At 35.2% G+C, this 14,980-nt stretch overlaps 1 protein-coding gene across 2 annotated transcripts in view; it reads right to left on the reverse strand.

Moving 5' to 3' along the window:
• Positions 1–14,980, reverse strand: part of MECOM (MDS1 and EVI1 complex locus) — a 562,721-nt gene that overhangs the window by 9,028 nt on the left and 538,713 nt on the right. Inside the window, exons 10-13 of one of the 2 annotated variants that reach the window (XM_004674940.1) lie at positions 14,419–14,445; positions 8,320–8,486; positions 7,151–7,228; positions 1,512–1,681 (exon numbers count right to left, since the gene is read on the reverse strand). In XM_004674940.1, coding sequence (XP_004674997.1) covers positions 1,512–1,681; positions 7,151–7,228; positions 8,320–8,486; positions 14,419–14,445 — 442 coding nt within the window. The remainder of the gene's footprint in view (positions 1–1,511; positions 1,682–7,150; positions 7,229–8,319; positions 8,487–14,418; positions 14,446–14,980) is intronic. The other variant, XM_004674937.2, reaches the window with a different exon arrangement.

Genomic DNA, 14,980 nt, shown 5'->3' on the forward strand with positions numbered 1-14,980 from the left:
GGCAGACCACTTCTGACCCACCTGCTGCTCCCCTCAGCAGTGTATTTTGTCAATCCGCCTGTTCTGCTCTCCACTCTGTCTCTGGTGAATTCTCTCAGTCACCACACCTCTGGCCTATATCCCAGTTCGATATGCATAAATAAATAAATCTTAAAAAAATATTTGAGTAGAAAAATGAGGGGATATGCTTAAAGATGCAGACAGAAAGTGTCTGCCACTTTTGTATGGCATTAGACTTCTGTCTCTAAACTCTGGTATTTTAAAATTCCAGATTTTATTTTATTTTCATTTTGAGGGGAATGAATAGTATACATTTTGAAGTAGTAGCCATCTAAGAGTAAGAGCTGCTATATGCCTGAATAGTGAAAGAAGATTAAAAATAGAATACTTTCCTTAAATTTACTACTTTATATAAATGTAACTATTTTATGTTCTTAAAATGTCTTTTCCTGAATGCCGTACTTATCTCCTGCCTCCATATCCAAGTCATTTCTTTGAGTCTCTAAAAACAAATAGTGCTTGCACAAGTGAGCTCCATGAACTAATGCTAGAGGCAATTTTAATGACTCATTTTCTAACTCTTATAAGCTCTAAGCAAGAAAACCTACCATACTTTTGCTATCTATGTGCAGGTAGGTCTGAATTCATGAAAGCTAGCTATTTTGCTACTTTTAAATTAATTTACATCAGAATTTGTGATTAAAACCACATACTCCCATCATTTGTTATATGATGGGATTAAACCACATACTCCCATCATTTGCAATATGGGTTAGTCTGACCATATTGACACTCTTTGCTGCCAATTTCTAAGAAAGTTATCCTCGAGAGATTTTCTGAACAGCAGCCCTATAAAAGCAGCCATAATATCTAGGTTATATGCAGAGCATGGTATTTTGGGTGCCATTCTGGAAATCCTCCTATGGTTGGGGGCCATGTATGTAACATTAGTTAGAAAGACTGTTTCTTGGCCCTCCCTGGTGGCGCAGCGGGTTAAAGCACAGCACAAAGAAGCTTAAGCTACTTCCTCATGAGTTCGATCCCCGCCTGCCCCAGAGGTGACCACATGGCGCGGCAAACCTCTCCTGACCTGCCCACTGCTCCCCTCAGCAGTGTACTTCGTCGATCTGCCTGTTCTGCTCCCCACTCTGTCCCTGGTGAATCCTCTCACCCTCCGCATCTCTGGCCTGTACCCCAGTTCTGTACGAATAAATATATCTTTAAAAAAAAAAAAAAAGACTGTTTCTTGCCATTTAGGAAATCTTGATTCCTACATCTCCCATGAATACTAGTTCTCTGCTTGAAATTGCCCATTGGGATGAATCCAGGAAAATAAAAAAAGATAATTCAAATAAGACTCTGAGCTGTATTTGTATTTGTACAAGGACTACATCATTTAAAGTTGTGTGGAAGTGAGCTACAAGATCTGTTCTTGGTGTCAAGGTAAAATGGTAGAAGAAAGGTTAAAAATATCAAGTCTTTTTCTCATGAGAGCACAACTGATTACCTACCAGACATGTTCCCATTCTCATGTTTCTTTAGGTGTCTATCTAAGTTGGTTTGCTGACCAAAACACCTGTCACATAAGTGACACTTAAAAGGCTTCTCCTTATTGTGGATGTTGCGAACGTGCCTTTGCAAGTTGGAAGATATGCTAAATGATCTGTCACAGTATTTGCATCTGAAAAATAAATACAGAGAAAATATTAGCAAACAAAACCAAATATATTTCTCAAGAATAGTGAACTAGAAATCAAAATGATGAGTCATAGAACATAGGCAAGAAAACTCTTCATACCATCAAGAATTCAATACCCAAGGTACACTTTGATTGCCTAAAAGGTCTTTCATGACTTCAGGAAAAGCCATAATAAAATATTGATGATTTCTCCAAAATTTATCAAGGTAATTGCAATGCTCTTTTAAAACTTCGCAAAATTATGGACATTAAGTAGCACTGTCTTATTTTCTGCTTAGTGTAAGTTAAATCCTTTGTAAATAAACATGAAAATAATTCAACTATTCTTAAAGTAAAAAGGGTCATTTTTATTTCAAAATTTCAGTTTAATTGACAATTTCTATCAAACTCATTTTCTCAATTACTAATCTCGAAGGAAGTCTCATTGTCTTCGTAAGTGTTCCAAACTTTTAAAATTAAGGTAATACAAATAGTTTAATTGCATAACAAAGACAGTGATTTCTGTAATCTGTAGTGATTAGTGGCTCCCAAACCTTTACCCTTAACCTTTCAACTGTTACCCAAAAATGTAAAAGGGTCACTAGAGTTCTCTTTTGGAATTAGAACAAGTCTTCATTAGCAGTCACTCTTTCTGTTCCCTCCAACTTTCCATTTGTATTTTTCTTAGGATCTATAGAAGTTTTGAACCATATTACTTTTTTCAGGAGAGTACTTGCTATACATTAATTTAATGTTTCTGTCTTCTATGTGGAAAAAAAAAATCAGAAAGCATTTGGAATTTCTCCTTTGATCATAAAATAAAATCCCCTCCTCACTCCTACCTTTTACCCTTGAGAATTAAAAGTGGTAACTTATGGATATTTTTCTCTAGTGTTTTAAAGCAAATACAAATTGTATTACATATTTATGTAATTTGTGTGTACGTGTTTCTGGAAGGAAAATAACCAGCTTTCTCCAGATGACTTTTCTAACTTAGCAGCCAGAATCCTTAACTCATTCTTTCATGTGTGAAGGGTCCTTCTTCTTCCACTTCTGAATGCAGACTCTGTGGTTTGAGTGCTCTACATCAGATATCACCCCATTCCAACTTGAAGTGTTTGGGCTTCTTCTACGGCTGTCTCTATGTGATGCCAGAAGTCAGTTTGTTCAGTGGGGAAAATAAATCTGTGAAACTAGTTATTTTGGCATGGTATCAATAAACCAACTCAAGGACTGACTTAATTTTTCCCTCTTAAAAGAATTGTGTAAAGTAATGTAGACTCAGTGCAACCCCTGTCAAAATTATAATGGAATTATTCAAAAAAATAGAACAAACATTATTAAAATCACGTGGAAGTATCAGAGACCCCAAATAATGAATGATAGCAATCTTGAGCAAAAGAAAAGAATGGAGTTATCACACACCCAAATTTCAAGCTATACTACAAAACTATAGTAATTAAAACAGCATGATATTATAATAAAAATAAGCACCCCAAATGTATAGGATAGAACTGAGCCAGAAATAAGCCTACACTTGCATGAACAGTTAATTTACAACAAAGGAGCCAAGAGTATACAATGGAGAAAGGAAAACCTCTTTAACAAATGGTGATGAAAACTTGGATAACCACAAGCAAAAAGGTGAAATTAGACACTATCTCATGATATACATAAAAATTAACCCAAATTAATTAAATATTTGAAATTAAGATCTAAACCATAAACTATGTAGCAGAAAACATAGGTAAAACACCCTATGATTTCATTTATATCATTAGGGATTCAACTCCAACAATAAGGAAAACAAAAGCAAAGATAAATAAATAAATAAATAAATAAATAGGATAAATGGGTCACGGGGGCCTCCCTGTTGGCATAGGGGTCAAAAATCTCAGTCCTATCAAGCTATCACCAACCACTGTGGCATGAGTTCGATCTCCAGGTAGGGAGCTAAGCCACATAGTATAGCATGCCTCTCCTATCTCACCTACTGCTCCTCTCAGCAGTGTATTTCAGTAGATACATCTGTTCTCCTCAAATTAAAAATATTCTGCACAGCAAAAGAAACTATCATAAAAAACAAAACAACACTCTACTAAATGGAAGAAAATATTTACACATCCTACATAAAACAAGCTTATATCTAAGATATAAGATATATATCTGCAAAGAACGTGTGCAAGTCAACAAAAGGAAGACAAATAACCCACTGAAAACTAAGGGTAGAAGAACTAAAAAAGCACTTCTCCCAAGAAGACATACAGAGGACCAACACACATTAAAAAGTGCTCAGTATCACTCATCAAGTGAATGTAAATCAAAACCACAATGTGATGCCCCCTCACAACTGTGAGGATAATCTATAATACAAAGTTTAGAAACAAGTATTGGTGGTGGATGTGGAGAAAAAGGAGTGTGATGCAATGTTGTTTGAAATAGAGTCTTCTTCAGCCCCTGTGGAACACAGTACGGAGGTTTTTAAAAATATAGCTACTATATGGTCCAGCAATTTCACTCTTCCCAAAAATGCAAAACACAGGGAGCTCAATGTCTCCCTGGTGGAATAGTGGTTAAATCTCAGCGCTACCACAGCTGTGGCCCGAGTTTGATCCTTGGCCAGGGAGATGACCTTTCATATATGGTGCAACAGACCTCTCCTATATCACCCACTGTTCCCTTTGCAGTGCATCTCAATAGGTCAGCTTGCTCTGCTCCAACTCTGTTTCTAGCGAATCTTCTTACTCCCTGTACTTCTGGCCTATACTCCAGTTCTACTAAATATATAAATAAATATTAAAAAAAAAACTAGTTCAAAGGGATATATGCATTCCTATGTTAATTGCAGCACTATTTCCAATAGCCAAATTATGGGAATAACCTAAATGCCAAGGTCAGATGGGTTGATAAAGAAGATGTGGCATATGTATATAACAACCTATACTATCTATCTATATATATATATATATTTAAAAAAAAATCTTACCATTTGCAACTATATGGATAGAACTGTAGTATTAAATGAAATTAATTAGAAGGAAAGGTCAAATACTAGATGTTTTCACTGATAGGTGAGATATAAAGAAACAAAGCAAAGGATCAAATATAATTAAGCCAAAGCAAACCCTAGACATCTGCTGGCAGAATTGAGGCTGCCAGATTGGGGGGTGAAGGTGAGGAGGATCAAAGTGGGGAGGGGCCCTACTAGACTACAGTGGAAGAATATGAGTCTTCTGCGGTGGGTGAAAAAGTATGAATTTATTTCCTTAAATTATAGGCCCTCCCTGGTGGCGCAGTGGGTTAAAGCACAGCACTGAGAAGCTAAAAAGCCACTTCCGCATGAGTTCGATTCCCGCCTGCCCCGGAGGTGACCACATGGCGTGGCAGACCTCTCCTGACCCGCCCGCTGCTCCCCTCAGCAGTGTACTTCGTCGATCTGCCTGTTCTGCAACCCACTCTGTCTGTGGTGAATCCTCTCACCCTCCACATCTCTGGCCTGTACCCCAGTTCCTTATGAATAAACAAGTAAATCTTAAAAAAAAAAAATATATATATATAGTAGTATTAATCAATCTTACCTCCGTGAAAAAATTAAATCAGTAAATACTGCTTTAGCATCATAAGATCCCTCAACTTTTTCACTACAATACTAGTTTTAAAGTGTGTAAAACCCTATTTAACTAACTGATGGTAGTTTAAATATTTAAGCCTCTACTTTAAAGAAGTAAATTTAAATAGAGGCATAGGAAGGAATTTCTACAATAACTTTGTCAACCTCCAAGATCCACTTCAATGAGAACTACTGTAAATTTAGCATTAATCTTTTAAGTTAAGCAGAATAAGTTAGGAAATATTTATAGTAGTAAGCATATAGTCAAATATTCTAGCAGTTTTCACTCAAAACACTGTTTACAGGAAACATGAGAAAAAAAGAGATTTTTGTCTTTGACATTTTCCCAATTTTCTGTTTGTATACAAAGGGAATATTCTAAATCTAAAAGACATCAGCTACTCTAACATGAATAAAATCAGCCATTAAGGATCTTCTAACCAATAATCATCAGTCACCCAATATATTCTCTTTGCTAATATTTTGGTCAAAAAGTTGAATATTCCTAAATTTAAAAAAGGCATATTGCTCAATGCCAATAAATTAGTAGTTCTTAATTACTGGATATAATATATGAATCAAAGGAGTCTTCAAGATCATTTATGAATGCCTAAATCTCTGTGCATGGTGTGGTCTATTAATAATACAGATTACAAAATAAAACTGAAAGGGAGATTTTAAGCCCCTTTCATTCTTTACTGAACAAAGGTGGCCCAGTGTTTCCGTGTCAGGTAATTGATGTTTTTCGAAATAAGTTAAGTTGCTCTTTAATAATTATTTGTGGGATCTCCCCTCTTCTTCTAAGAATATATTCTATTCTATTTTGCCTGCTCTACCACTCTCTCCACTTCTTTTGTTGTTGTCCTCCCAGGTTAAAAGTTTATTCTTTGAACCCTCTAATGGAATCTATGGACACTAAATTAGCTCCTCTGGGAAAACAAAGATGGCAAAATGTTAACTGCCAGAGGAGTCTTGTTTGGAGAAGGAAAATTGTATTGCTATGATTATTGTCAATTAAAAACTGCACTAGGGTCCTCCCTGGTGGCGCAGCGGGTTAAAGCACTGCACTAAGAAGCTAAAGTCACTTCAGCATGAGTTCGATTCCCGCCTGCCCCGGAGGTGACCACATGGCGCAGCAGACCTCTCCTGACCTGCCCACTGCTCCCCTCAGCAGTGTACTTCCTTGATCTGCCTGGTTCTGCTCCCCACGCTTTCTCTGGTGAATCCTCTCACCCTCCACATCTCTGGCCTGTACCCCAGTTCTGTATGAATAAATAAATAAATCTTTAAAAAAAACTGCACTAATTATTTAAAACACTGAAGTAATTTTAAGAAAAATTTTAAATAGCTATTTTTTTTAAGATTTATTTATTTATTTGTACAGATCTGGGGTACAGGCCAGAGATGCGGAGAGTGAGAGGATTCAACAGAGACAGAGTGGGGAGCAGAATAGGCAGATATACAAAGTACACTGCTGAAAGGAGCAGCGGGCGGGTCAGGAGAGGTCTGCCACGCCATGTGGATCTCCTCTGGGGCAGGCAGGGATCAAACTCATGCGGAAGTGGCTTAAGCTTCTTTGTGCTGTGTTTTAACCCACTGTGCCACCAGGGAGGGCCCAAATAGCTATTTTTTAATGCATACCCTGCACTAGGCATTGTCAGCTTAATACTGAAATATAAAAAGTCTTGATTAACTAATTAGGTATCTCCTAATTTTTTTTTGTATTAGTCATTGTTCTTTGACACAAAATTAAATAGACATATTAAGACATAAAAACAAGTAGCATCTTAAAATTCTTCTCATGGGTCTATTTTAATTTTTACAGTATATATCAAAATATTTAGCAAAAGTCATCATCACACCTGTAAGGCTGCTCTCCTGTATGGGTTCTCAAGTGCCGTGTTAGGTTTGCAGACCTTGGAAAAATCTTGCCACAGTATCTGTTATGAGAAGATGTTTATAAGAGAAAGTCAGCACAATCGACTTTATTTCACTCCAGCTGCATAGAAGCCAGATGCTTATTCCTGACTTAATTAATCTTGCATGGAACTCACATGTCTTTGGTATTTAAAATTTACCACAAAGTCATTCTACAGATATAAATAACTCTACAAATAAAGAGTGTGTTATGAGATCTGGTTAAATTTTCTCATGCATAAGCAAGCAGCTTATGAAAATAGACTTTCATTTTGATGACACTCCCTTCCCCCACCCCCACCATTTGCCTCTTTTATTAACTCTGTATCTTTATATTCACAAAACTGAACCAGACAAGGGCTAAAAAAAATGACAAGAGGCTGTGATTCTGGGTTGAAGTAAACATATTTCAAATGTTTCAGCTCATTTTACATGTTAGCCATAGTGTCAACTCTTTGTACATTGAGCGGGATCAGATCAGACAAGATTCTGAGACCTCATCCATCAAGGTATGTTCTTATAAAAGCTTTTCTGGAAAGAAAGTGACACATTTTCAAAAGAGCAGATAAATTGATATGCTTGTGTCAGATGCCACAAATTTCTGAAGACACTTCAGAACTTATAAGCACAATTTATTAAAAAGAAAAAACAGAAACAAAAATCAGGCTTTACTATACTACTGATGAGTTACAAGACTCTAACTATTTTCTTCACTTATCAACCTTATTCATCCTTCATTAATGGTCTTATTTTTCAATGCCATGACAATTAATAAATGTATGCTTGAGGACAGTAGTATACCTTTGCATGCAAATAATTAACTATGAAAGAAAATTCATAAATATCAAAGCAAAACAAGTAGATAGTACTTGGACAGTTTCCAACCTCATTTATCACAACCAAATGGCCTGTGTTAAAATTCTCATTTAATAATAATTTTTTAAAACCACTATTTTTTATATTTCACTAAATAACAAGCACTTTGAAGTGCTTGAGATCTATCATGTATGTTATTAATCATCTAATCAAGAATAATTTCCAAAACAAACAGCAGGCTCTTTTGAAATCAGAGGGGAGATTTTGGGAAAGCAGGCTTAATTAAGTGTGCAGTTACCTGCAGGTATAGCGTTCTTTTCCTTTCCGCAGGAGGTTCTCTGGCAGGGCGTTGGGAGGTGCTCTGAAGTTAAACATGGAAGGAACTGACTGTAGAAGTTCACTGGCCTCAGGTTTCAGAGCACTGAAGCTTTCGAGCTTCTCTGCCATATTTTCAATAGCTGACATCTGAAAGGTAAACACATAAAAATGTGAAATGTCTGATATCTCTTGTTACATCATAATATCTATCAGACCAAGAACATCACTAATAAAATGGAAGTGTCAAATCTGTTGAACACAAGAACTGTAGAAAGAAGCTATAGTGTCCCCATATTAAACCAACAACAAAGACCTCATCAATTCTGGAAATAAAGGTAGAATTACAATTATAAAATGCTGAGTGTACTTTTTCACAAGACCTTTGTAAGACCATTTTTGAATGTCTACCTGTGTAATGTGTTATCTGGTACACAAATGAGCAATGAAATGCATGAAATAATAAAGATTTTTATAAAATCAAGTGACAGACTTTATATTATGTCATGGGCATCAACAGAGAACTGAAAATTACAGGAAATGCATTAAATGCATTAGTTAGGTAATTAAAACCATAGGATGCATAGAGTCTCATGAAAAAAAAAAAAACTCTCAGCATGAAAAATACCAAGTTCTCCATAGTTACAGCTCAAGTTAAATGTTTGCAATGCATAAAGAAAAAACCAAATGTGTGAGGAGGTTTTTTTCCTGATACAATGTTAAATACATACAAGCTTTTACAAAGAATCATATACAAATTTTAATGAAATAGTCATTTGTTCTAAACATAACTTGACTTGCAATGACCATGACATGTTACTATAAAGAATATGACATAACTTGACAAGGATATCATAAAATAAGGGTACAATTAGTATTAACCACTGTCTTAAATATTCTTGGGAAAAAAAATTATCTTGTCTAATTTCTGATCTCTAACACCCTATTTAATTTTGTTAAAAATCTTCAAATTGTTGCCCTCTGGCATACATATTTCCAAAATTACAATGAGGGAATAGTCTTTAATTTTAAGTTAGTTTGGTCCTTATCATGCATAGATAGTGGTAGTCCTCTTTCCTTGGATCTTCCAGAAACATCCCTTACTCATTGTCCACATTTTACTTGGAAGCTGCTTACTACTGAATTTTTAAATGGAAATGGAGATTATCAGGCCATCCTATTAAATCAACTCACCCACTATGTATCTGGTTCTCAGAGAACTGATAAAGCTGTTGAAAGGGTGTTTACACGCTGTCTGCACTCAAAATGTTTCACAAAGAGCTGGGGTGGTAGACCAGAAGACTCCACGCAGGGATTAAAAATGGTAACAACCCAACACGAAAACTGTTCAGCCAATAAGGATGAGTCTTTTGTTGATGAGATGGCAGGACTGAGAGGGAGGCCAATTTATGAGTTCAGGCTAAAAATAAAAGGCAATACCTCCTACCCCAAAAGAAAAGTAAATATTTCACAGACCAGCTGCTGGACACAATACCACTGACTTCTTAAACTGGAGCAAAATCTTAATGGAATGGCCTGAACATGAGCCTCTCCTTACAAAGGGAATATTGTATGCTTGATTCTTCAAATGACTATTCATGTTGTAGTTAGCTCTTTCTTTTCCCTTTATCCCAGAGCCTGCCCTCTCATTTCATGCCCAGACTCCTAATGCTAGCTACAAATTGCAATGTACAGGGTACCACTGCCAATTTGCCAAATGTCTTTCATCAAACAATGTGCAAAAAATTCTCAGAGGAAAGTCAAGATACATTTACTTGTCAGCCGACAAATGTGAACGCATTGGGAGGCGGTAGGGGCTATAAGCTCAGGGGTTTGATTCATAATCACTCAGCTGCTAAAACATTCTCCACAGATGCAAGTGGACAGCACATTTGTCACTATGAAAGATTTTGACACATACTGATCACAGGGCAGAGATATGGAATGATGCTGCTGCTCAGAGAGGTTGGAGAGGGTCTGTCCCTGCAGAATCAGGTCATTATCTCCCTCTCGTCAGGACATTAGCATTTTCATATCACTTTGTATTTTATTTATTAAAAATCAATCCAGAAATATTTTATGATACTGTTTTATTTGCATGTATTCCTTCTAATTGCCCCTTGCTGAAAATCATTTTGATAGTCTAGTCACTATGGAATAAATTGTCTGAGTGAAAAATGACCCCTGGCCTTCAAGCTGATTAGCAGTTACAAGCAAGGGTAAAGGTCATGATTGCATATATTTATTGAAGAACGTTAAGTGTAAGAGTGATGATTATAAATGTTTTATTTATATACATTTAATATTTGAGTAAAGTTTCATTATCTAGTGGTTTTAAATCATTTGAGAGTCCACCCTGCTGACATACTTGGTTCCTGTGGCAATATATCTTATAGAAATACTTTTCCTTTAATATGGAAAAGAGCTTTCTCACGACAATTATTATTCTCAGCTTTTATCTCTAGCACATATAAACTACAAACCCTTCAAGTTTTTTAAGAGCAATTGGCTGTTGAGAAATGTGTCTTGCTTTAGTAACTGCTAATAGCTCCTTTTGAAGAAAGATCACTGTGATTACTTTACCTCAAACTGTTTCGATTTGGGAAAACCATCAGGAAACAAGAAATATCTTATGGGCTTGATGACTAAATAATGACATTCTTAAAGATAATAGGAAAAAGAATAGGGGTTACCCAAGAACCTCTCTTATAAGCTACACCCACCTTTGGCTTCTAGTGTCAAATAAAAAGAGGATTAAATTGGAGTGGGTATAGGAAGAAAAGGAAGATGGAAATCAGGGCAACTATTAACATCTCTCTCTCTCACACGCACACACACTCACTCACACACACACACACACACCACTTCTGGTAGCTGAAGTATAGGCAACCGCTAAAGCAACATAAAAGCCATTGCTGAATCCTTCCTTTCATCTTCATAAGAATTTGCTCCATAGCACTTGACCTCAGCAGGAAAGAATATGCTACTCCATCAGTATAGATGGAAGTGACTTAGACATCTGCCATTTGGGGGTAGCTTAGTGATTCTGTGGCCAACATTAGTGTTGGCCTATGTGGTGGGTTAAGGTATAGGATTAAAATGAGTTTATCTAGAGTACTGGCTAAAACCCCAACTTTTTTGGGCTAGCTGGGCTGAATCATATGATATTTCTCCTGAAACACCAAGCATTGTACAAAAGTAATATGCTTTGAAATTTATTTTAAAACTGGTTTGGCAATTATAAAACCAAGAATTGGGATAAATGGAATAGAATAGAACATGTATTTTTCTCAATTATGAAGAACCCAATGAAGAAAGTGATGTGTATTACTATGAAAAAAAAATTGCTGAGAATGGAAAAAATAAAGGAGGAAAAAGTTTTAGAAATGTATTGCTCTGTGTCCTATTAATGTCATGGCTAATCTCCAATCAGTAAATGACAGGGTTTTTTTCTATGGAACAGTAATTTTTATTGACATACATAACAGTTGTTGATGGTATCTACCACCAGATGTCTGGAAGAGGAAGTCATTTCTCCCCTTTCTAGTCCCCAGGAGGCTATTAAAACTTTATACTGACGCAAAGTAATATTTAGACACAATTTCCTAGCTCCTACCAAAAAAAAAAAAAAAAATGCAGCTATCTCTCAAGTCAAATAAAGTTAGTATTTTTAAAAACATTTCAGTGGGCAAGATATCATCAACTGGGCCCTAAGCATTTAACATTTGTTATCTGGCAGCCAATAATTGATGATATTAAGAAGTTTGTCATTAAAACTATTAAAGTGACAATCTGATTATAAGAAATGATATGTCCAATAATACCATGAATTATGTGGTTAACTATTTTAGAAATTAGATTACAGATGCAGTTATCATAAACTAACTATTTTTTTCATAAATAGCTTATGATGGGAAAGTTTGTAGGATTGGTTGTTTTCTATATTTATTCACTTGATAATCTTGAGAAATCTTAAAATTATGGCCATTTGTGGACAAAGTAAATATTCATATTTTATGGTTATCTCACTCCATGTATCAAATTTGGCAGGCATGATTATGAAATCACTTAGAGTTTTTTAAACACTAACAATTATAAAAAGTATGTTTACTATTTACCACTAATACTTATTGTACAAATATAAATCATGACCCTGAAAAACCTAATTCAGGAAAAAGTAACATCTTCAAAGCATTGCCATTGCTGTTGCTATGCCATTATATTACCAGGTAAGAAAACCTAACTTAAAACATGAATTGGTTTTGGAAGTTGGTAGAACCTATTTATGGAGGGGATGTCACTTTCTGCATGAAATAGTCAACAACATAGCCACTGTCAAATAACCTTCTATCTTATGACTGAATCAAGATGTGATATAATAGATATAATACACAGTGGAATACTACTCAGCAATCAAAAAAGATAAATGGATCCAATATAGATGGAGCTGGAAGGGATTATACTAGGTGAAAAATCAGAAAGGAAAATAAAAATATTGCATGATATAACTTATAGAAGGAATATAGGAAAACTGAGTAAAGGGTAAATTAAAAAGAAAAAAAAACTTGTAGGCAACTATAGATCTGAGAATTATAGCAGGGGAGAGGGAGAGTGAGCCATCAAAATGTGTGGGAAGAGGAAAAAAGAGCATGATGTTGGTTTACAAGAGATAGGGTGGTAGGATATTTACAGAGGCTACCTCTATGAGGAAAAATCAAGTAAAGTAAAAAATGAACAACAATGTAAGAAAACTTAAAAAAATAATAAAGATAATACAGGGAAAATATATAATTATTTATCTTAGTAGCATAAGAATCAGCAGGAATGAGCCTCAAGACGGGATACTCTTCCAGGAAAGGCAGATGAGTAACACTGGAATCACAGACCAAAATAATTAAAAAACCATACTACCTACTGTACAACTTTGCCTATGGAAGTCTATGGACTTTAGAAAAGATCAAAATTCACCACAAATTTCACAATGAAGAATTTTCTAGTAAAGGAAAACTAACATGAGATAGAAGAAGTAGATAACTGCTGGACTGTTCTGATTTAAATTTATTTTTATATGATTATACAGTGAGTAAAGGAAAATTGAACTATACTTCAAGATTTTCCCCCTACCTCAGAATAGTATCATTTTGAGCAATAAAGATACAAAGAAGTAAAAGTACATATACTTAGTGGAAATTATGTAATATGTTGTTTCCATGGAAGGCTTACATGGAAGTAAAAATTAAATAAGTATATTCTTTGTACTTACTACTCTAGTATCATTAACTGGCAAGTGATTTATCTAGAAATAGTAACTGAAAGTTCAGGGAATGAGACTCAATGCTATAAGAACCACTAGGTATAGATTTTTAAACATTTAATCATTTCTCCAAATGGCAAGAATTGTCTACACGCAAGTTTGGGTTTTAATTATTTTGTTAAAGATTTATTTATTTATGTATACAGAACTGTGGTACAAGCCAGAGGTGCAGGGGTGGCAAGAGGATTCACCATAGACAGAGTGGGAAGTAGAACAGGTAAAGTGATGAAGTACACTGCTGAGAGGAGCAGTAGGAGGGTCAGGAGAGGTCTGCTGTATCATGCGATCACCTCTGAGGCTGGGGATGGAACTCGCACTGAAGGGGCTGTGGCTAGCTTGCAGTGCTGCATCCTAACCCATTGCACTATCAGGGAGGGCCCCTCAGGTTTTACATTTTGAGGAGTTTATCAAAAGAATCTTTAACAGGCTCCCCAAATAATGGCTGTTTCCATTTCCTGATCCATGTCAAAGCCTCTTTTAACAACACGCTACTAAGTGCCCAGAAGGAGTATAATTCAAGTATAGCTATGTGGAACGGGTCAGATTTATAGAATAAACTTCTTTCTGTAAACAATTTATAGCACACTAAATGCCCAATTGTAAATGGAAGTATTTTACAGCTTGACAAAACTGGAAAACTATTACTGAACCCATATCACTTCATCGAAAGGGGCTCAGAATTCATTCTGTTTGCATAGCAATTTAGAATATGCTGTTTTCTTTTTAATGCTCTGTTATTTTAGTCAAAAATATAAGTAGGAAACTTACCCAAGTTCTATGATCAGGCAGTTGGAACTGGGAGCAAAATTGAAACAAAAACAAAAAATTACTTCTCTATAGGTATCTTTATTGCAATCTATCTTTTGAATAATTAACATTCATGCTAACTTACAATTTTGCATAGCATCTAACTATATCTTAGGTAAAAGCTTTAGAAATCAATATGAAATATTTTTATAACACTGCTGAATTTCCACTCTCTAAATTAAATTTTAGAATAAGGGTAAAAAACAGAATGTTCCTTTTTTTTTATTTTTCTAAGGTAAAGCAACCTACTAGTAAATTTTAAATATCAAAATAAACATTTCTTTTTTATTTATTTTGCACTACAAAACAAGATTCCTAAATTTCACTTTAATAGTTAAAAATTAAATAATTTTCCCTACATATTTTTATTTCATATTTTTGTAATGTTAAATAACAACAAAAAATATATACTCAAATATGAATCATCAGCAACAAATATAATGCACTTATAAATATACTACTGAACTTCTAGCATGAATCTCAGATCATCAGTAGTCAGCACATCTAAGGATATTAGCTAAAA

Source organism: Condylura cristata, unplaced genomic scaffold (assembly GCF_000260355.1).
Source record: "Condylura cristata isolate star-nosed mole 26May11 unplaced genomic scaffold, ConCri1.0 scaffold00003, whole genome shotgun sequence".
Lineage (NCBI taxonomy): Eukaryota > Metazoa > Chordata > Mammalia > Eulipotyphla > Talpidae > Condylura > Condylura cristata.